The 22,873-nt window shown below is 38.5% G+C and overlaps 1 protein-coding gene across 6 annotated transcripts in view; it reads right to left on the reverse strand.

Annotated features, from left to right (window-relative positions):
* The window catches only part of LOC107718482 (transcription factor Sox-1b), a 48,992-nt gene that overhangs the window by 15,310 nt on the left and 10,809 nt on the right, over window positions 1-22,873 (reverse strand). For 2 of the 6 annotated variants that reach the window (XR_001637421.1, XR_001637420.1), the window contains exon 2: window positions 204-331. The exons of 3 other annotated variants lie outside the window; for them this stretch is intronic. Coding sequence is in view for 1 of the 3 variants with exons in the window: in XM_016525574.1 (XP_016381060.1) it covers window positions 20,345-21,367 (1,023 nt within the window). In the remaining 2 variants the exon portion in view is untranslated. Of the gene's footprint in view, window positions 1-203; window positions 332-19,815; window positions 21,870-22,873 lie in introns of those variants that run through there. One more of the 6 variants, XM_016525574.1, reaches the window with a different exon arrangement.

The raw sequence follows: 22,873 nt of genomic DNA on the forward strand, positions 1-22,873 counted from the left end.
TGATAGGCTATTTTCAAATTATGATCGAATGTTTATTCTTTCAAAGTCCTAATAAAATAGATTTATTTTTGACAGATGGTCTTATTTAAAGCTACTGGTTTTGTCAATAACAGTCTGTGTTGACAGTGTTCTCAATATATATGCACCTGTGAGAGACATAAGCTTACATGAGCTACAGTCTGCATTGTATAACGCATAATTACCTGTTATTGATCTATAAAACGATTGAACTAACAGCCGGTTTCTCTTTCAGTCAAAACGTTTTCAAGCATTGCCAGTGGAGGACGCTCTGCTCCTGACAACCACTCCAGCCTGAGAAACATGTAATGTGCTAGAAATGAACAGAAAGACAAGAAACCTTTGTTTGTTGTGATTTTAAAATGACTATTTTACAAAGAAAAGAAATGCTGATTGTTCACAATATAGCTTGACACTATTATAATGCAAGCACACAGGGACAGGCTGTTATAATGGTGTTATAATTGCAGATAATGAAATTCAATTAATTTATTTCCAAAGTAATCTGGGATTTATCTCTTTTTTTTAAAATCATTTATCGTCCAACCATCATCACGTTTGAGTGTTTCTGAATTATGCAGACTTATCCATGATAACAGATGATGGTGGACACATTTACAGTAGGCTAACAATAATTAAACATATAATTAAATACAAAATCTTCCTGTAATTTTATCCTTCAAGTCAGTTTGGTTCACCAAAATGAAGTGTCCTATTAGTGTTTGTTGTGAGCATATAAACCAGTCCAGTAATTACTGATAGAACTAAAGGGCTTCCGAAATGTTGCACCTTCGATTTTACGCATTTAAGCCTAATATGAGTGAAACAACGTCCAATTGAAATTCATTAATAACGATCATTCGTCGAAGTAATTAACATCCCCGATGATAAACACGGGAACAATACACTAATCAGCGACCGGACTGAGTTTGACTACCCACGGTGCTCCGCGTGGTCGGCGCGCAGCAGGCCTGCTGGGCCGTGTGTGGCTATGGAAACAGGACGAGCCTAATTAGACGGCGAAATCCTTCACCCGGCCGAGCGAGCGGAGCGAGGCTTTTGTGTGGTGTCGCTTTTCTTCCTGTCAGTCTTTCAGCACGGGGCTAGATTGGCGCTGGCCCCGGGGTTTGTGGGAACCGGGACAGCCCTTTCACGCAAGCCCTCCTCAGGTCGACATTATTACACGGCCAATTAAGTCAGTTCAACGGGCTCGAACTTGAGCAAACAGCGGGGCGATTGTTTTCTGCTGCCCTTCCCAACTAGCTTGCTAATTACTCAGTGGACTGCCCCTAACCAGGATGCATTTTGGAGGGGTCTGACCCCCTAATTAAAGCTTGAACCTCCCCCAAAGGAAGTCATAACGAAAGGTTGGTGGGTCTTAAAAAAACTATATTTATTTTTACAAGTATTCCTTCATATAGCTGTAGTAGGCTATATACATAATTGTACAATATACAGTGTACTCTAGGCTATACATTGTGTGTGTGTGCGTGTGTGTAAAGATTTTTTTTGTATCTAGATAAGATGGTAATATCACAAGTTAATAATAATTAAAAAAACTATGTATTTAAAATTGTATTTATGTATTTAAGGCTAATTGCTAATAATGAGACAACTGCAGTCCTTTAAAACCCGTCCAATAATTTGATAATTGTATTTACTATTTTTCCCCAACTAAAATATATTTACTGATTTTATTAACTACAATATGATGAGCAGAAGTGATGTTTTCTTGTATGTTTTCTGTTCAAATAATGGTTTCCATTACCCAACAGGCCCCGAGGTGACCAACTTAAAACAGGTGACTCATTTTGGAAGCAAAACAAACACAAGGGGATTTGGGATGGAGGCAGCTGAGGATCCTGCACGCTCAGCTGGTGTGGCACAAAGAAACAGGTGACGACGTCAGGATGTTTGCCCTGCAAGGGTGCCGCCACGTGCTTTTTTCCCCTGGAACGAGCTCTCTCAGTAAAATCTGCACCTGGCCTGGTGGTCTTGGCAACATCGGACAACCTCTAGCAGATGTTCGTCTCTCTTTTGTCAATGACTTCGCGGTGGCTGCTCCGCGAGACAAAACTACGGTGAGAGGTGCTCCTGCCACAGAACGCTAATCAAAAGATGACTAACATTCTTCCCCCTTTACCCCACACTAGAGAGTGTGAGAGGCCACTTTCGGAGTGGGGAGGTTGGATGGGTAATTGTGCATGATTAGCAATTTTAATTACCAGGTGCTTGGGGTCCCATCTGAGAAAGTGTAAACAGGATAGCACTCAGCTCCTTGAACATCCCACATGACCGTCTGATGCTGTGTCTGTGTTGACTCGAGAAATAGAGGAACATATTCCCGTTTACAGGGACAATTAAGACTGTTACATTTCCTCAGGCCGTGACCCTTTTGGTACGTACCATTTTTGTTTAAAGTCCCAGAGCTTATTGTTAGTGTCTTCACCTTGAAAGCAAACCGGTGCGTGCACTCCTTTCAGAAAAAGACACAGCCATGAGCACAATCCAAGTGAAATGGGCTTTCGGTTTGAAGCAGCTCTTTTCCTTTCCAGCTGTTAACCTTGCAAATTCTGCCGTTTGTTTTTTGTTTGAAGGATGTCTTCTCAGTCAAAGACTTGTTTTCACCGCAAGTTTCTAATAGAGAAAATGGGTGACAGTTCTTTGTTCGGGAATATCTTGCTCTCCAATTAAAAGAGCGAAGATTGCACAAGGCTGAGGTGCCTCTTTAGGTGAAAAGAAGTATAGTCTCACACCGACACACACATATCTAACACGATATACATAGAGAAATGTGTGTGTGCATGACCCTATCAACTTCTTGTTCTCATTTGGAGCGGGAACGTAGCCTTGAGCAGTATTCAGACCATGGTGCACTGCAAATGACCTCTATCGACTGGGTTTGCTCTTCAAAGACAAACTCAATTCATCAACACAATATGCAGAATTTATGTATTTGAGCTCCGCTGCCAGAGATCACCACAGGGCAAAGTCATTAGGATACAAACTCTCCTTTTCTCGCTGAGGTCTCTCTGATATCACATAATAAGAACTGTTCTGATGGACCTGAGGGAGTCTTTTGTATCAATCCAGTGAATACAGCTGTGGGTCAGGTGTTTAAAGGTGAGCAGAAGAATGTATTTCCACAAACATGGGAGGATTTCTGTGGAAACCAGTGTCTTTGCATTATATTTTGATTGCACCATAGTTTTTTTTTTTTTTTCTCAAATAGTCATTTTCTCTGTATATGCAGGGGGAAAACGTATGAAACTTGTGATATTGAGTTAAAATGCGTGTTTGTGTGTGCAGGATCATCTCGTGGGTTCCTCTGCTGCAGGGATCATAGATGATGAAGCTTTACTCAGTCACCGGATCCGGAATGAAAGTTGCCCTTTGGCTGTGTGACAGTCAGGAAAAAAGGGACGCTCACGCTAGTGTGACGGTATAGTGAATTAAAGGAACAATACAGGTCAAATTTTTTTTTTCTTGCAGGCAGTCACTGATATGCACACACAGAGCTGTTTAGGGATATCCGGAATGCGTAGATTAATGGACAATGCATCAGTACATACAGGAAAAACATTATTTACAGCATCGTTACTAATGATGGACTGATATATATTGTCAAGGCTGATTAATCAGACATTATTTGGCCATTTTGAGATGATCACCCACTCGATTAGATTTGGTAGAAATGATTAAATTCAATTGTAATTTAATTAAAATGATTATTAAATTGTTATCATTTATTGACAGGTGTGTCAGTGGATAATTGCCTTATAGTGAATGTTAAGTTAATATTATCTAAAAAAAAAAATATAATAATTTAGGAATTGTAGTGTATGGCTCATTCGCTGTGCTGTGTATTATTTACACTACTACCGTTCAAAAGCTCAGGGTCAGTAAAATTTTTTGTTTTTTAGGGAAATTTATCAGCAAGTATATATTAGATTAAAAGTGACAATAAAGGCACTTTTAATGTTACAAAATAATATCCTGAAAAAAATGTATCATAGTTAAAATATGTAAACAGCACAACTGTTTTCAACATTTATGATGCACCAAAATCAGCATGTGGGAATGATTTCTGATGTAATGGCTGCTGAAAATTCAGCTTTGCGTCACATCTGAAAATATGTTAAAATATAAAACCATTTATTTTAAATTGTAATAATATTTCACAATATTACTGTTTTTACTGCATTTCTGATCAAATAAATGCAGCCTTGGTGAACATAAGAGACTTCCAAACTTTTAAATGGTACTGTTTATACAGTAATCAGCAGTATTGGATATCAACTTTATTGTTGATCACTTAATCTATATTAACATTTGGAGTGACCGAAGATGTGCGTTTGAGAAAGGTGGTTTGACTGAGCCCAGTTTCGTTTCATTGGCTCAATTCCTGGCTGTTTGGCTTGTATTAGTGCCTAGTGCCTCAGTCTAGTGGCCATGCTGATAGCTAATGACCTAATCCATATCACATTACAAACAGGATGATTAAGTGCTGTCTCACAGTAGGATTATCATGGGATTATTATGGGATCAGTGATATCTCTGATCTGTGAGACACTTTTCTCTCTTCAAGTACCCTCCCTGAGGTACATCATATCACATCAGATACACATTGACTCAAGAGACTTCAATCAGGTAACCTGCAGACAGAACATTTCCATTGCTGTCATAATTGAAACCAGTGATTGTGATTCATATTACAAGATGTCAGTGACATTGTACGACGTGTTCAAAAATCATTCCATTTTAAGTGAGTTTGATGATTTATAAAAACAAATACACATTTAGAGACTTAAAAACAGAAAGATAATAAAGCACTTGAAATTTATCAGACCCATCAACAGAGTATGAATTGTAAAACAGTGGCTCTCTTGGTTGCATTTTCTCATTATTGCCTCCCTGAAAGGTTTTATCGGTTTCATCAGAGGCAGGTTAATGCGAGATGGTTGATGTTTGACTTCAGTAATCGCTGAAGGCCGCTTGCTGTCGTGCGGATCCATAGATCCTAAACCAACCAGAACATGATCCCTGGAACCCTCCTACTCTCATGTTGGATTGTTTTACAGATGATTGACATCTTTTGGCAGGCTCCCAAGATCTTAGGAATTCTGGGATGCTTTGGCTAGTGACATCCCAGGTATATGTGATGTTTTGGTTTTTTTTCTGTTAGTGCCTACGGTTAGTATCACCTGTCGCTGTGGAGTTGCTGTCCGCTCAGCTGGTTTGCTAAACACAATAGTTTACGAGGAAGTAGACTGACAGGTTTTGCAATGTAGCTTTTAATGTGCACTTTACTGTACTACAGATGCGATTTAGCATTTTAATCTATAAATGAAGACTTTTATTCCATTTCACTTGAAATAATATTATCAACATACCCATTTGCTTTTCTAAATGTAACTCCATTTTTTAATGATTTTGAATGTAGCAGTTTAAACGGTAAAAGAAAAGTGAGCTGGTTCAAGCATTCTAAGCTGGTTGATATTCATAAAAAGCCTTACAGAAACTATAGGAGCACACACACACACACACACTCACCCACAGACTCATGGTCTATTATAAGGTTACAGATCAAGGGCCTCTCCACTCAAAAGGGGGCACTGTTACTGCATTACAGATTACAGAGTATTGTCAGGGAGCTTTCTGCATTACAAATTAACATCACTACTTTAAACATTCATGTAATAAAATGGTTTCTAATATCAGGCCAATCACTTCAGCCATTGAAATATGATTCCACAATAGCCATTAAGTACATTTTGTTAACAAAATGAGGACGGCTGGTCCCATCCTCCTAGTTTTAGATTGTTATCATTTTAGTCATGCTGAGAAGTAAAAACTGAAAAGAGGAATAGTTCATTTAGCACTTTTCAGGTAACGGCTATGCACTATGATAGTCTACAGAAAGACTTCATGGGGGGGAAAAAAACATTGCTTTAGAATGCTTTACTTCAAGATTCAGCTCATTTTCAAACTGGAAGATCAGACAGTTCTAAAACAATGGTCTGGGGGGAAAAAGTGCATAATGAAAGTAGGCTTTAACATGAACAGTACAGTGCTGAACTAAACTTGATGACTTGAAAATACTTGAAATCTCATGATCTTGGCAAAACCTTTTTCCTTTTTATTGTTGCTAGACAAATTTTAATTTCCATGATATATATATATATATATATATATCATTTTAGTCATGCTGAGAAGTAAAAACTGAAAAGAGGAATAGTTCATTTAGCACTTTTCAGGTAACGGCTATGCACTATGATAGTCTACAGAAAGACTTCATGGGGGGGAAAAAAACATTGCTTTAGAATGCTTTACTTCAAGATTCAGCTCATTTTCAAACTGGAAGATCAGACAGTTCTAAAACAATGGTCTGGGGGGAAAAAGTGCATAATGAAAGTAGGCTTTAACATGAACAGTACAGTGCTGAACTAAACTTGATGACTTGAAAATACTTGAAATCTCATGATCTTGGCAAAACCTTTTTCCTTTTTATTGTTGCTAGACAAATTTTAATTTCCATGATATATATATATATATATATATATATATAATCAAAAGAGATTGGTTTATTATTTGGAAATATGTTACTACTTTTATTCAGCAACAACATTAAATTGATCAAAAGTGACAGTGTAGATATTTATAATGCTACAAAATATTTTTTATTTAAAATACATTTTGGAATTTACTATTGATCAAACAATCCTTTAAAAAAAATCACAGTTTCCACAAAAATATTAAGCAGAGCAACTTTTTTCAACAATAATATGACACTGAAGACTAATGATGTAAAGACTAATGATGATGGAGTAATGATGCTGAAAATTCAGCTTTGCCAATACAGGAATAAATTACATGTTAAAATATATTAAAATAGATAAGTTATTTTAAATTGTAATAATATTTCACAATATTACTGTTTTACAACATTTTTTATCAAATAAATGCAGCCTTGGTGAGGTTAAGAGACTTTTTTTCAAAAACATTAAGAAATCTTACTGACCCCAAACATTTGAACGATACATATATAGAGAGCGAGCAGATAGAAGGAATGAAGATGGTAGAGTCAAAAAAAGAAAGTAAAGGGGTAAGACAGAGAAAAAAGTTGATAAGAAATGGGCATCATATACAGTACTTTTTTTTTTGTCTCCTCTGGATGTTTTTCCTCACTAAGAGCTGAGTACCTTGGGTCGCTCACTCTCTACCTTACTCCATATTCCTGTTCACCTGACATTAGGCCCCAGCTCAGTCCCAAAAGCAGGCTGCACCCCGCTGGGTCCATTCCATTAGATACTCCCTACACACTTTGCCTGTCATACTAAAAGCCAAGCCTGGGGAGCAAGGAGAGGTTAAAAGGTATGAAATGAGCCTCAGCCGAATAAGCGAGTGGTTTAGGAAGCTGATTGCTCTGATCTGATTGGGCAGATGGTTGAATTGTGGTATCATCTCGCTCTACAGTATATGGTTAGATGGGATGATGAGGTTCAGGTCATTGTCTTTACTTTGAATGTAAGTCATTATGAGTCCATTTAGTTATTTCCTATTGTTATGGAAGTAATTAGCCTCCCTCAGTGTACCTGACTGCTTGCAACTAAAGAAAAAAGCTCATCAATGTCTAAAACCTGCTTTTTTTCAGGTGAAAATCAATGTAGGGACATTTTAAGACCTGCTTTCTTTATTAGGCTAATGGACATTCACACCTAATAAAAGGACTTTTCAGAAATCAAATATTTTAAACCGACAGAAATCCTGAAATGAGATGATGTTGATTTGCACATTTGTGATGACAGTGCATAGTGTAAAATCAATGTGTTATAGTCAGTGTTGGGAGTAACGCATCACAAAAGTAATAATATTACAGTAGTATATTACTTTTTGCTGTAACGCAGTAATATAACGCATTACTAATCAAATTTGGGTTAGTCATGATTAACATCCACTAAGTTCTTATTTCTTCTACTTTATCATCTCCACTGGTCAGAGCAATGAACTGATGCATGGTGTCAAAGAAAAGACTGGGAATGTTTTATTGGTTGATTGATTGATTGATTAATTCCGTTTTTAAGAGATGGAGAACAGTATGTTGATGTAGTTCTTTCAGCAACCAAAAGCAATTTTCTTCTTGTAATATCAGTACAGCAATACTTTTCTCTCAACAGCACTTTTCAAAGGACCTTGTGGATTGTTAAAAAGATGTGCTACACTCAACTTGATTGCATCAGTGTTCTTAAAGTAACTTTGAAAAAAAAAAAATAATAATAATATTGTGAAATATCATTACAATTTAAAATAACTTTTCTTTTTGAATATATTTTAAAAATGTAATTTATTCCTGTGATGACAAAGCTTTTTTTTCCCAGTGTCACGTGATTCTTCAGAAATCATTCTAGCATGCCGATTTGCTCAAGAAACATTTATTATTATTATCAATGTTGAAAACAGTTGTGCGGCTTATATTTTTGTGAAACTTTTATTTTAATGAATAGAATTTTCAAAAGAACAGCAATTATTTGCATTAGAAATATGTTGTAACGTTATACTGTAGATGTCTTTATTTGTGATCAGTTGAATACATCCTTGCTGAATAAAAGTATTAATTAAAAAAAAAAAACTAACCCAAAACTTTGGAATGGTAGTGTATGCCATACATAATTCAATTCTAATGGCAGTCATCACTGAAACATAATTTAGAGCCTTATTTAGTTTGTTTCTATCTATCTGTGTGAACTGGATAATTGCATTCTTGATATTCCCTCTTGACCTTTATTGGAGAAGATGGTAGGTTTTTACATGTATGCATTTGGCAGACACTTTTATTCCAAATGATTTACACAGCACGGTATACATTTAATCAGTTCATGCATTCTATAAGAACTGAACCCGTGACCGTGGCACTATTTTGTACAAGTGGTTATAACTTGGTTAAAACTTGTGGGATGGTTGCTAAGCTGTTTCTAAGCTGAGCTCTAGATACTCTGGATATAGCAATAGTAATTCTATGGAACTTTTTCACTCATTTTAGGCATTGCAAGCCTAAAGTCCAGTCACTTAAAACACATATCTCCTCAACAAGCTGCACAAAGTCAGGTGTCATTAATTTTCATATCACAAGGGTACAGGACAAGTTACAGTGTGAAGATGGTAAAAATCTCTAAACCTATAGTTGAGCAATAGAAATATTGATGCTTGCCTAACTGCAACATCAACCTTCCCATTTTAAGCACAGTGGTTAGATTCCTCCACTCATGCAGTACAGCACCTGGTGAATCACATGGGTGACAGAGAGGTCAGGGTCGGCTGTAGACAGAGGATTTTGTGTGGAGATGAAGCTGACTGTCTCTCACACAAAGACAAATACTGCTTTCCCTGTAAAACAGGCATATTAAATGGTTTCCCATCCAGCCAAACTTCCTGAATCCTCTTCTGTGGAGAGATGCCAAACCACAGAAGTGAGAATAAGGGAAGCCAAGAAGAAGAGAAAGAAAGAGCTGAAAGAGAAAGATAGAGACAGGTGAGGAGAGACAGACAGAGACTGTGTGTGTTTGGGTCTTCAAAGCTCACATAGCTTAATGGAGTTTTCTAAGCTGAGCTCTAGATACTCTAGATAAATCGGATTTGCTGTAGTTGATAAGGTTTATTGTGATGCATTAGAGCTGACCAGTAAATTAATAAGCAAGTGGAGAACACCCAACAGGCTGTAAAAGTCTTTTCAAATGCACAGACATTTAAATAAGATATATGAATAGCCTATTAAAGTCTGAACATTAAAAGTCAAGAATAAAGGGTAGAATATGAAATGGCCATATAAAAATAATAGCCGATGTTTGAGAAATCTTCCACCGCCTGAAACACGTTGATTACTGAGAACGGAGAGCAGCCGCACGCAGAGTTCAATTAGTCAACCAATTAGCGCTGGTCCGAGCGCGGCGGGTGCGCGACAGGTCTCGCCGAGCAGCCGTTACAACGCTAGCGTCCGTGGCAAGCTTGATTTCTGGGGCCCCGGTGGGCAGTCAGGATGTTATTATCGAGGTCTGGAGTCAGCGGCTTAAAGTGGCGACCGTGGTTTAGATTCGAGACGCACGCAGCGGTGCGGTGCGGTGCGCGCGAGATCAACGCCATTTATAACGTGCGACAAATGTGGACTCTAGCGCACGCAGGGTGGGTCCAATGTCGCGTGACTTCAAAGAACAAAAGCACGCGTCAAAATCTGCATTTAAAACACGTCATCTTTGAAAGTGGATTAGCATTGATCTCTCATAAATTCATCGAGTTATGTTATTTCTGTAAACTAATAAAATCCCTTAGGTGGGTCTTAGAAAAACATGTCCAGGTCACATACAGACTTTAAAATAATGGTTCTTCATTGGGAACTATGGTTTCAAGAAGAACCGTTAAAATCCATAGAACCTTTCCATTCCACAAAATGTTCTTTATAGTAGAAAAGAGTTCTTTAGATGTTCTTTTAAATGTTGTAATAAATGGTTCTTTTAAGAACGGTTCACTGTGGTTCTTCTATGAAATCACTGCGGAAACCCCTACCACCCAGTTTTGGCAGAGATGCAGTGAAGGGCCTTGAAAGAACCTTTTTTTTTTCTTAATGTGAAGATTTATAATCTAAACAGACTTTTTCAACTAAAAATAACTTTTATTTTATTTTATTTATTTATTTACAATGGAAAGGTTCTATGGATGTTAAAGGTTCTTCATGGAACCATCGATGCTAAAAAATAACCTTTACATATTCCATATCAAATGCTGAAAACAAATGAAGACTATTAGTCCCATAAAGATTATTTTAATGACAATTAATTGTATTTTATTTTTAAGTTCTATTTAATAATTAATAAAAAAAAATATTGAAAAAAATCATACCATATGTATAAATATCTCACATTAAGCTACAGTAAAACACATTCCAAAAAGTCTTGTCTTAAAAATCTTTTCTTTTTTCTTTCATTTTGTGACAGGTTTTATTAGATTCATACCTTCACTTACTTAAATATCAATATATTATTGCAGGCTAACAGGTGCGTTTCATCCAGTGTTTTAACTACTAAATATAAACAGTAGCAAAACAAATGCCTTTAAAACATGTGTGCGCACACTACTTTTTCTCCAACATGGCAGCTGATTCAATGGGAAAACAAAGGTCAGAACTTTTAGGAAATGTCACTCATTTCGTCTCTTGCCACTTAGTGGCCTGTTTGGCAGGAGGGGGCTTGGCCTGCTCCCGGTCACTGGGGGCAACGGAATAATGAATCACCACGGCAGCAAGGCACTGCTCTGCCTGAAAGCATGGAGGCAGCCGGAGCAGCGCGGCGGGATGCTATTGTGGCTCGGCCTGCACTATAGGCAAACCAAGCTGGCAGGAGGTCTGGAAATAGTTACAGTCAAATAGAGGCATACTGATCAAGATACAAGAGGTCTGCTCTCCCCACGGGCTAGAAGAGGGTTTTCTTTTGCTTTCCCCGTCCCTCCCTCCCCCTCTCTCCCGGCCCCCTGATCAGATAAAATGTACTGTAACAGCACTTAGTCTTTGGCAAATTGCCGATTGTCACAAATTTTAGGGATGTCAGTCATCGTATTGAGGCCGAAGCTTGCCGTTACACTGAGGTGGGTGACTGCTAGTGTATGTGGAAGTATATTAGCATTGCTGTAGTTTTGGTGTAGCAAAACAGTCAGTGGAGCAGTGATAACGATAGGGGAGTTAGGTCGTGCCAGCTCAGTGCTCTTTTTGCCCCAGGTGAGGGCAGACTGATCAGATGATTATTTCTGAAGGGGTAAACAGCTTCTGAAATAGAGCTGCGGCAATTACCTGAGTTTCAGGTAATCAAGGAAGAGCTGAATAAAGGGCGCAGTCTGCGGTCCTCCACCTCGCCTCAGACTCCATTACCTGTTCTCTTTCAGACAGCATAATAAGAGCAGAGAAACCCTAACCAGACCCTCGGCAGGTAAATCTGGTTGTCTGTCAAGTTCATTGTGTCAAGCAGCACAGATATGGTTCCACTAGTCTGAAACAAGACCCCTGGTTTGGGGTTTAAAGAATCAAAGAGCTTCCAGATTGAGACTTGACCCCAGATCTGGGATAAACTGTCACTTGTATGTGTGTGTGTGACCTGAACATCCCTTTAAAGCTTCATGATTGCAAATCCCTGTAAGTGTTTGTGTATGAGGGTCAGAAAGTCAGTGCCATGCAGAATGTTATTTGCATTGTAAATGTATTATGTGCATATACACTACCGGTTAAAAGTTTGGAATAATTATAATGTTTTTGAAAGAAGCTTAAGCTTACCAAGGGTGCATTTACAGAAATGAAGTAGTACAGTAATATTGTGAAATATTATATCCAGTCTTTAGTGTTACATGATTCTTCAGAAATCATTCTAATATGCTGATTTGGTGTTCAGTCGGTATCACTTATTATTGGGGCTCAAATATTAACAATGGTTCTTTTTATTAACATCAATGTTGAAAAATGTTTTTGCTGCTTAATATTTTTGTGGAAAGGGTGACACATTCTTTGATGAATAGAAAGTTCAAAAGAAGAGCATTTATTTAAAATAGAAATTTCTTGTAACATTATAAATGTATTTACTGTGACTTTTAATATATTAATTGTGTCCTTGCTGAATAAAAGTATTATTATCATTATTATGTACCCCAAACTTTTGAGTTATTACAAACCTTCGTATCATGGTTTCCACAAAAGTGGAATGTGACACTTAAGACTGGAGTAATGGCTGCTGAAAATTTAGCTTCGCCATCACAGAAATAATTTACATTTTAAAATATATTCAAATTTAAAATGATTATTTTAAATTGTAATAATATTTCATAACTGCTTTCACTGCATTTTTGATTAAATAAATGCAGCCTTAGAGCGAATGGGAGACTTCTTTCAAAAACATAAAAAATGGTTATTATTACAAACTTTTGACCAGTAGTATTTATGTATATATGTATGTATGTATTCATTTATTTTCTTCTGATGCCTCTCTCAAGGTTGGACACACTGAAGATGGCACACTGATAATTGCCATTTACCTTTATTATTCCTAGGTCATGCACACTCTTTTAACACTCTTCCCTTTTGCTTTCCTCCCTTTGCCTTTGTTGTCTGCTTTTTTTCCTACTCTCTTTCTTAAACTCATAGGAAAATCATCAAGTTTCTTTCATCTGCTCCAGTTCTGCTTAATCCCCACCCAAACCGCTTTAGCAATGCTTACAAATTGGAATCATGCAAAAACAGCAACATATACTTCATCCATTAGAGGAAGAAATGCATTTAAACCATCATATTTCATCAGTTCATTTTACAGTGCAAAAGTTTGTTTTATTTTTTATTGAAATCTTGAACATTTCTTTTTACTGCTCCACCAGAACATTAGCAAAAGGAAATATAGCAGCATCTAGATTTGACTAGCACGTGTCCTCAGTTGTTCTTTTTTCTTTAAATAATGCTTAATACTATGAATTTGTAGATTGAACAAGTTAGCTAATTCACTAAATAATACTAATTTGGCATGATGCTATTTTTTTATCCAAAATATTTTACAATACGCATAATTAGTGCACAAAGTTAAAAGTTTCTGGATCAACTTGTGGGTTTGAATCTACAGCCATTTAGTAACTCAGAACTTTAACCATTAGGCTACATCATGTCAGTTTAGATTCATTTTACTTTGCACAATATTGGCGATATGTGTGTGTGTGTGTGTGTGTGTGTGTGTCTTGTTAAAGAGAATCTCAATAACAAGCATGTGGCTAAGTAAATCCAAGCTAAGGATTTACATATCCTGCAAAAACCCATGAGAAATTCAAGAAACATGCAAACAACTACACCCACACAAATACTCACGGGCATCATGCCCATTGGCCACAGTGGGGTATGTGCCACCCTAAACTCCATTCCAACCAAGAGAGCACCAAATGGCACTACACAAAAGGAAGACTTTGACTTCATCTCATGATTAAGAGGTTATTATGTGCTAATGAACTGCCCCATGGGGCAACAGAATGTCCAGCGTTTTTTTTTGTACCATCACCCGCTGGCACTTCATGGGAAGCATCACAGAATTACACACTAGCCATCATAAATTGGGCTAATTTACAGCCTTTTATTTTTTGGCAGCTCTGACCAACCAAAGCCAAGAGCCAGCAGAGGTGAGGTTTTACCCACCAGCCAACTGTAAAATTGCAGTCAATTGCAAATGCTGGAAGGGTGATAGAGAAATTGAGAGAGAATGCACTTCACACAAAAAAATAAAATAAATAAATAAATAAATAATAATGGTGAACACAAATATAACTTCAGATTGTCCTTTGGTCAGCATTAAACAGAGGCCGACATCCTTTAATTGCATAATTATGTGAACAGAAATACTTGATCTTGTACCCTAACTTAAAAATATATTGAGCTTGATTTAACCACATACCTTATTTCAGGCATTTACCCAACAAACCCATTTAAAAAATAGGTGATTATGATTACGATAATACATTTTACATTTATGATAACAAATACCGGATTGCACTATCAAGCAGCATAACGGACTGTCTTTGCGCAGCTAAAATAACTAGAAGAGGATGACAAACGGAAGCCGCGCACATTCAAGGTACAAATGGCCGCGTCCGCTCTATGTTAACAATAAGGTGAATACTGATAGGTAGAAAGAGTTGGGACGGGGGCTACCTGTTCTGAATCACCATGTGAGCTGACATTTGAAATATGTATGTTGTTCATAGTTCTTCTGCTGCTAGACTAAAAACATATAAGTAGCAGACCAATGCTGTAAAGTAAAACCTGGTGTAAGAAATCGAAGAAAAAAATCGGAAGAAAATTTCAGCACCTGGACAGCTCCGCGCGCGTACCATTCTGACTATTGGTGGTTACGACACTGTAAAGTTTCGGTTTGCTTTCACCTTTTGAATTTCTCATATTTATGTATAACAGTAACATTTAAATCTTTCCACTTGCTTAAGGTCAACTGTTTGGTTGAGACCTTTTACGCTTCTGCTGGCGAATGCAAAATAGTATCCTGGGTAACTACAGAGATGCAGCTGCGCCGGGAAAGCGGTGAAATCCAAAGAACAATTGAGAGCTCTGTTCGCCATCTTCTTGCCTTCTCCGGGCTATTTGCATAGTCCGTTCTGGTTGACTGGCTGCCATAGACCGTCCGGGAGACCTCTTTTGTCCGTTAATCAGCAAGTGACAGTGGGGTGACAACTCTCAGGTGACGGATCTCCCTTTGAGGAACGTGATGAAGAAGAGACGTCGAGAGATTCCAATGATTTAGTGATCGCTCTCGGTGTAAATGGACACTTATGTGACTACTGTATATAACTGTTTATTTTAAAACGTTTAAAATCAATCGATCTGCACGCACATAATTGTGGACATAAGTGACATTCTTGAGAATAGCAGCACAACACTGCTGTCAGCCACTGAACAGTGGGTTAGATGCAAAATAATTAGTCTGCTATAAAACAATAGACGTGAGACTATCACACCCTTGGCTTACGGTTTAAAAACACATATTTTAAACTAAGAATGTCTGAGATAATAAAAATAGAAATCGTTTTAAATCTAGTTATATAAAACACACGTAACAATTTCTAAAAAGTAATCTTTCTCAAAATTGCCAAACATATTTTTCAAGGTAAAAATATTTTTGAATCATAAAAGTTTTCTTGGGTTACTTATTTCATCTGATCAAAAATGAGCCTACTTTTTCATAAAAAGTACAAATATGTGACCTTCAACACACAGTCATGAAGGCATACAAAGAACTTTTTATGATATTTATTTATTTGTTAGCTTGTTGTCACATAATATCAAAATGGCTTCCTGCATGTTGGTTATGCCACACGGACAAAGGTTTTTCAAATATTTTTTTTTTAAACAAAAATTATTTTTATTTTAAGAATTTCAGCCTTTTAATGATGCTTTATTATCAACTGTCTACGGAAAATTACTCCTAAAAAACGAATTACTTTTACATTTATTTGAATTCAGATGTGTATTGACATCATTTTCAAACCGCGGTTTAACTAAACATTCCTAAATCCACATAAAGTTAACAAAGCGGCTCCAAGGACTGTCAACTCTACAATGCCCTTTCTTCAGTATTGTAAGTCTCCCAATAAGAGAAAAAAAGTTTATTTCAGAAATTAAAAATATTTGAAAGTTTACACTTTAGCGTCTCAGACAGGCTAGGCTACATCTCAAAGTCTTATTGGGTGAGGCTGTTTTTGGGTGTTTTGAACAACTTTCCGCTACATTCCCGCTTGTTCCAACCAGGAACTTACCCTCTCGTGCACCTGCATCGCCTCTCATTGCCTTCAGGAATTCGCTGATGCTTGTAATCAGCTTTGTAAGGCCAGTGAGTGCACGGATGAGCGACACTTCCCAACGGCACAGTGAGTCGCGCAGGCCCGCTGAATGACAGTCAGCGTGGGGCGCCGTTCCAAAGCCGCCACGCTGCCAAATTCCAACAGAGTCTCTCACAATCACTTCGCCGCAGGCCCCCGCACAGGCGGACGCTGGTAACGGGGGAAAATAAGAGTGTGTGTATGCGGGAAAAGAGACCGAGAGAAAGAGATAACTCGCTAACTACCAATGGCCGGCCTTCCCAAATGCGCCGAGCAGAACTTTAGTCGCACGTAGTAGCCCACTTAATCTCCACGGCACGTTTCCTACGAGCATCGTTGCGTAAGTAGAACGTAAAAACGTTCGTAAATTAACCAGAGCCTCGGACCACTCGTAAACCCATTACGTGCTTAGAGGGATCCTTCTCCTTTTGCGTTCAATTTGTCAGAAACAAAAGACACACTTAATAAATTATGCATTTTAAGTCATTGCAAACTGCAATGCCAATTTACACTATACGAGTATTTAAAAAAAAGTTGGTTGGTTTTTACAGACCTTTATTTATATGACAAACGAAGGCATAACGTTATGTAGACCGTCTTATTAGGCTAAATTGATATATAGGCCTGTCATATATTAGATAACAAAGGGCATTTGTGTGAGAGTTTAATGTCATCACCATCTTTCTCCCCAGTGTCAGGCTGAGATCTCCAGTAGCCTAAGTCTTCATGACAATCACATGTTGTATATTTTTTGAGGGCACTTCCAAGTGTACAGTGCTTAGGTCTCAAACCGGATGATTTATGAATGCACGAAGATTTGTGAAAGACAAACGCTTGGACATATTTACAGTGTAAAACGATTATCTTAAAACGCGTAATTTGCAACGCTTTCGGGATTCACATCACACTGGTTTGACAAACACGATATTGTGATAAAGTAGACGAAAAATAATACATATTCTTGTTTCTGGTTATCTAAAAATGAGAGAAGAATGTTGAATATTTTGTGAAACATGTTAGCACAGTTTTCAGGTTTTATTCAGTAAACATTTAACCACGTCTGAAACGACTGTAGCGCATAACGTCTCGTGCCTCTTGGAGGGTTTGTGGATTAGGAAAAAAGACCACGAGATTGTTAAACATGTCAACGTGTAATTGCACGATAAGGCCCGCGCTAGGAATTTATTGGCCCAGTTGCTGTTTCTATTCCCCGCTAATCTGGCGCCGCACATTCGTCCTCTGCAATCTGTCTCCGTAATCTTCCGTAGCAGAACGGCAACCGTCTTTTTTTCTGAGGAGGCGAGAAAATATGCAGGGGTATGATAAACCCGATGCTAATTAGGAACATTTAGGACAGTGAGTGCAAAGCATCGCCGGTTTTACAAATGACAAAATACAAGCCCATTTGGACAATTTCACGTCAGAACATCGTGGTGTATATGTGATAAAGGTCTGTCTGGCTATTATAGATGTATTGGTGAGATTTGCGGTAGTATTCTTTTTCTTCTGCCAGGAAACGGTGGAGGTGAATAGGTTGAGAGCTTTGCCAGTCTGCTGGACGGGTGCCCATGCAGGGCTCATTCTTTTTGTTTTTGAATGCAAATCCGCGTTGCTATGAACAGCAATGTTGTGTATTGCCCTATCACTGTGATGTGAGGACAGGGCTTCATATTTTAAAATAGCATTTTATTAAAAAATTAAAAAATCTTTATATGGGGGGAAATGTGTATAAAAATTATGCATTAGGCTAAAAACAAGGAAATGTTTTGCACATATGCTAGATGTGGTTCTTTAAAATAACCGAGTTTCGTTATTTGTTCGTAAACTAAACTGTTTTATAAACTTTAGTTAAAAACATATAAGTGAAACTTCGTCGACATTCTCACGGTCGTCAAGGGAAAAAATGAGGTTCAAAGACCTCCCTGAATCCTGCTACTTGTTGCGGGAAAGCTCCCGCGTCATGTCACTCTTCCGGTGGGTGTCATTGTAATACGAATGAAACTTGTCGCTGACCCGGGGGTTCAGCTCTTAGGGTTGTTTAATCCTCCTTTCTCCCTGACACAAAACACTCTCTGCCACGCACTCTGCATTCATCTTAATCTCACTGACACCCCACGGAGGATACGAGCAACATTTGCTTGACGGCCCACCAGTGATTAAATTATAAGAAAATTATGTTGTCAATAGTAAAAGAAAATAAGCCAGAAGGCGAAAAAATAGAATTCTTCTTAAAATGCATATCAAAAGTGGAAATACACTAACATTTTAAATTCCATTCATGGGTTTAGAACGCAATTATTCCATATCCGGTAAATATAGTCATGAGTGGCTCGCGGGTTACCCAGGCGGATTTAATTGAAGTGGAGCGGATTTAAAGCATATGTCTGCACAATCTGGGGTTCACGGGAAAAAAAACAGGGGTTGGTCCATTGAACAATGAATAATGTGGTTCGCTCTCTATTTGCTGTTCTTCGTTTTTCATTGGACATTATTTATTTTGAGAGGTCTTGAACTTTGACCTCCATCATATGCATCAAGACACAGCAACAACATCACGGAAGGCTTCCTAAATGAAGACAAATACAGAAGGATTCATTACTGCAAAATAGCTTTGTAAACTTTACCGCGATTAAAGCAGCTGATCAGGATTAACAAAAATAGTGGCATCAAATAAACACTAATTATCCAGCGATCTGAAGTAGTTTCATTTAGACAGACACAACCACGAGCTTCAAGCCTAAGTGGAGAGCTCATAAGTGTCAAAAACGAATTTAAAGAGATGAACACTCAATCAAGTGACATATTTTAGACATTAGGCTTTCACTTCTTTTTAACTAATCTTCTAATCTAAAATATTTGCCAGAGTAAAGGTAATAGCAATGTAATAATAGGAACTTCTTTAGAAATAAAAACCTGATTTATAATAATAATAATAATATAGTGTCCCATAAAATTGTAACTAGTTTTTTTTAACTCGACTAATACGATTTTCAGCAGATCTGACAGATACATTTCAGTTTCTATATTGGTTATATTTTTGTATTTTATTTCTGATTGCACATGCTAAAATACGTAGGACTATTTATATTTACACCTATATAATTAAAGTAATCCTCTGCTCAAAAAATGTCCTATTTAAAAATTTGTTCTTACTGTTTTGTCCAATTATTTTTAAACAAAAACGCTCAGATTTGATCAAATAGAGAGTGTGACTAAATTGGGTCCGTTTCGTGGTTTATACAGAAATATAAATGTTATCACATTGGAACATCAACTCTGTTTCCACCAGCTTAATCGCGAGTCCCATGGGATAAAAAGCAAAACAACACAACAAACTAACTTTCCAGAATCACAGCAAAAGCAGTGAAATTTATTCTTCTCACATCAACGCAAAACGTTTTCATTTTTTCAAGGCAAATCCGAATTATATTTACAGATGTGTATCAATCTTTCTCTGTAATATGTTCACAATGTACAAGGGAAAATACAACAAACAAATAAGGAATAGATCGAATACAGTAACTCACGTGTTGACAAATCAAAGTGGGATCGAGAAAAATCTTAGAAAACTTTAAAAACGTTGTAATTTGACTATATTTTACACTGTAGCACGCACTCTTTTTCATGTCTTAAACACAGAACCATCTCACTCGCTGTCTCTCACACACACAAACAAACAAACACACACACACAATCACACACATACAAAAAAAGAAGAATTAATCCCTCGCAAATGTGTAAAGCTCACGCATATTGTGTAATTTCGGACAAATTATTCAGACAACATCCCAAGGACACCCTTCAGTTTAAGTATCATATTTAAATAATATCACCTTCAAATTTACAAGAACAGACATTCTGTACAAAAAAGGTAGTTATGCTCTAAAAGAGGTAAATATTTGGTTATTTGAGTCTGAATGCGTAGTTGCGAATCTTTTCATATGTGTGTCAGAGGAACAGTTCCGTTTACGCTCGTCGTGGAACTTTGATAGTGCTGCGGTACAGCGTGAAGTCTGCTCTGAACGGACGGGTCCCCTGCCTCCGCCGTCGGTAAATACATGCTTATCATCTCTCGCAAGTCTCCGGGACAAGGGGCTCGAGAGTGAGCTGTAATGGGAGGACTTACGCTCGGCTCCGATTTCACCAGCGAGCCCAGCGTGCCGATGGCCCCAGATGAAGCCAAGCTGGAGTTTTGGTGTTGCGTGTAGGATATTCCACCATAACCTGACGGCGAGGCGCTCATGTAGCTCTGAGAGTTTGAGATGGGGCTGTACTGGAGAGCCGTCATTTCGTAGCGGTGCATAGGCTGGGGATTATGCGGATGGTGATGGTGTCCGTGGTGGTGATGCGCTCCGCTGCCCGGGTGCTGACTGTAGGCGAGCTGCGCCTCCTGCATCATTGCGGCTGCAGCCGCGGCGGCCGCTACCTGCCCCGAGTACGCCCCGTTGGTCCAGCCGTTCATGTGCGCGTAGCTCGCCGCGGTGTTGCCGCCGTGACCCACCGGACTGTCTAACCTCTGCCCGACCCCCGCTGCACCCATTGCCAGCCCCAAGCCGCCTCCGCCACCTGGTCCAGCGAGCAGGCCACCCGCCAAAGAGTACTTGTCCTTCTTGAGCAGCGTCTTGGTCTTCCTCCGGGGTCGGTACTTGTAATCCGGATGCTCCTTCATGTGCATGGCACGCAGTCTTTTCGCCTCGTCAATGAAGGGTCGCTTTTCCGTCTCGGACATGACTTTCCACTCTGCTCCGAGGCGCTTACTGATCTCCGAGTTGTGCATCTTTGGATTCTCCTGAGCCATTTTTCTGCGCTGACCCCGAGACCACACCATAAACGCATTCATAGGTCTCTTGACACGGTCTTGGTTAACTTTGCTGCCGCCGTTGGGTCCCGTGTGGCCCGTGTTTGTGTTAGTCTGGGGTCCCGGGGAATGCAAGTCCGTTTCCATCATCATGCTATACATTCACTTGGCTTTAACTTACTCAGCTCACACAGATAAACATTCACACGTCCCCGCTCCTGACAGGCACACACGTGTAGAACCTCTTAATAACAAAAGAGGCCACTCGGAACAGGAGAGATCGGTACAATCCAGACAGAGGATAGAAGGCAAGTTAACTTTGCGGCTGCTTTGTTTTATTCTAACTTCCTCTCGGGGCGATTTTCACATCCAGTGCAGAATTGTCTTTGAGCTACTTTCAGCGGTGGGCTTGAAAAGTTAGTGGGAGAGCGGCCATATGATGCGCGTTGACAGGGAATAAATGAGTGAGGGAGAGCCAATGGCATTTGAGGACGGGGCAGATTTGCATATGGCTCACGATCAGGTGACGAGCACGGGAGAGAGCGCGCGCGCTACAGACGCAGCTGAAGGGTTTTTCTGCTGCGCGCGGAACGTAAACAGTTGGCTACAAACCACTGCTGACAAATGTTATTTGGGGTAAATGATCTCCAAATTATAATTTTCGCTGGAATAAACAATAAATCAGTGATTTGAAACGATGGAGCCTGAACTTCAAACATGTGAGCAGTGATTTTTATTGTCAAGTAGCCCGTATGGGTTTCTATCAGAAAAAAAATCTCGTTCAGTAAACCACAATAATTACATTGATAAACTGTTTCGGTCTTTTTAACCATAGCTCTTTTTTATTCATTAAAAAGTCCCAAACAGGAAAGAAATGTCTCAGCAAGCAGACGTGTAAAAGTCTTATATATATTTTTGTATATATACATTTGTTCTCATTCACATTTTCTCAGTATCTTTTCCAGTATTTATCACAATCCTTTCAAGTCCCTTTGAATAAATTGATGCTACAGGTGTTTTCCTGTTGTGACGGTTGCTAAGAAACAGGTGCCTCACACCCAGTGCATGTGCCATATGTGCCCTTTTGTCATCAAGTTTAAAGTAGGGAACAGCTAAAAATTGTTAGTGTGCAAAAAAAAAAAAACTTTACTAGTGCATTTTTCATTGGTATTAGTGCAATATCACAGCAATTATGAAGTCGGAATTCATCCCAACGAATTAAATAACTCCACAATTCACCAATTAAAACGTAAAATAATCCTCTATTCGACATCACGGGAAAACAAGGTGACCAGATCGTCCACATTTACAAAGTCCATTTTATATAAGCATAATTCGCACTAAAACGTTCACTGCGCTTGTTTTGACTTAACTGTCATTAATTTTGTCAACAAAATGTGCAGATAAAAAGGCAAAATATAGTCACATCTTTCTCTACATTGATTTATAGACTGTGATCGCCGTCTACTGGACGCACACGTACGAAACCCCCAACAAGTTCCCTTTGCTTTGTACTAATTTTACAGTTTAATCACACATTTATATGTGCGAGTTTCCCTAGATAATCTATACAATAGTTATGGAACATCTAAGGATCACAGAAAAAAACTTGGAATATGTTGTGAGGTTCTTCAGAAACCCTGTTCAAACGTGAAAAGGTGCATGATA

This window comes from Sinocyclocheilus rhinocerous, unplaced genomic scaffold (assembly GCF_001515625.1).
Source record: "Sinocyclocheilus rhinocerous isolate Xijiao unplaced genomic scaffold, SAMN03320098_v1.1 scaffold1334, whole genome shotgun sequence".
Classification (NCBI taxonomy): Eukaryota; Metazoa; Chordata; class Actinopteri; order Cypriniformes; family Cyprinidae; genus Sinocyclocheilus; species Sinocyclocheilus rhinocerous.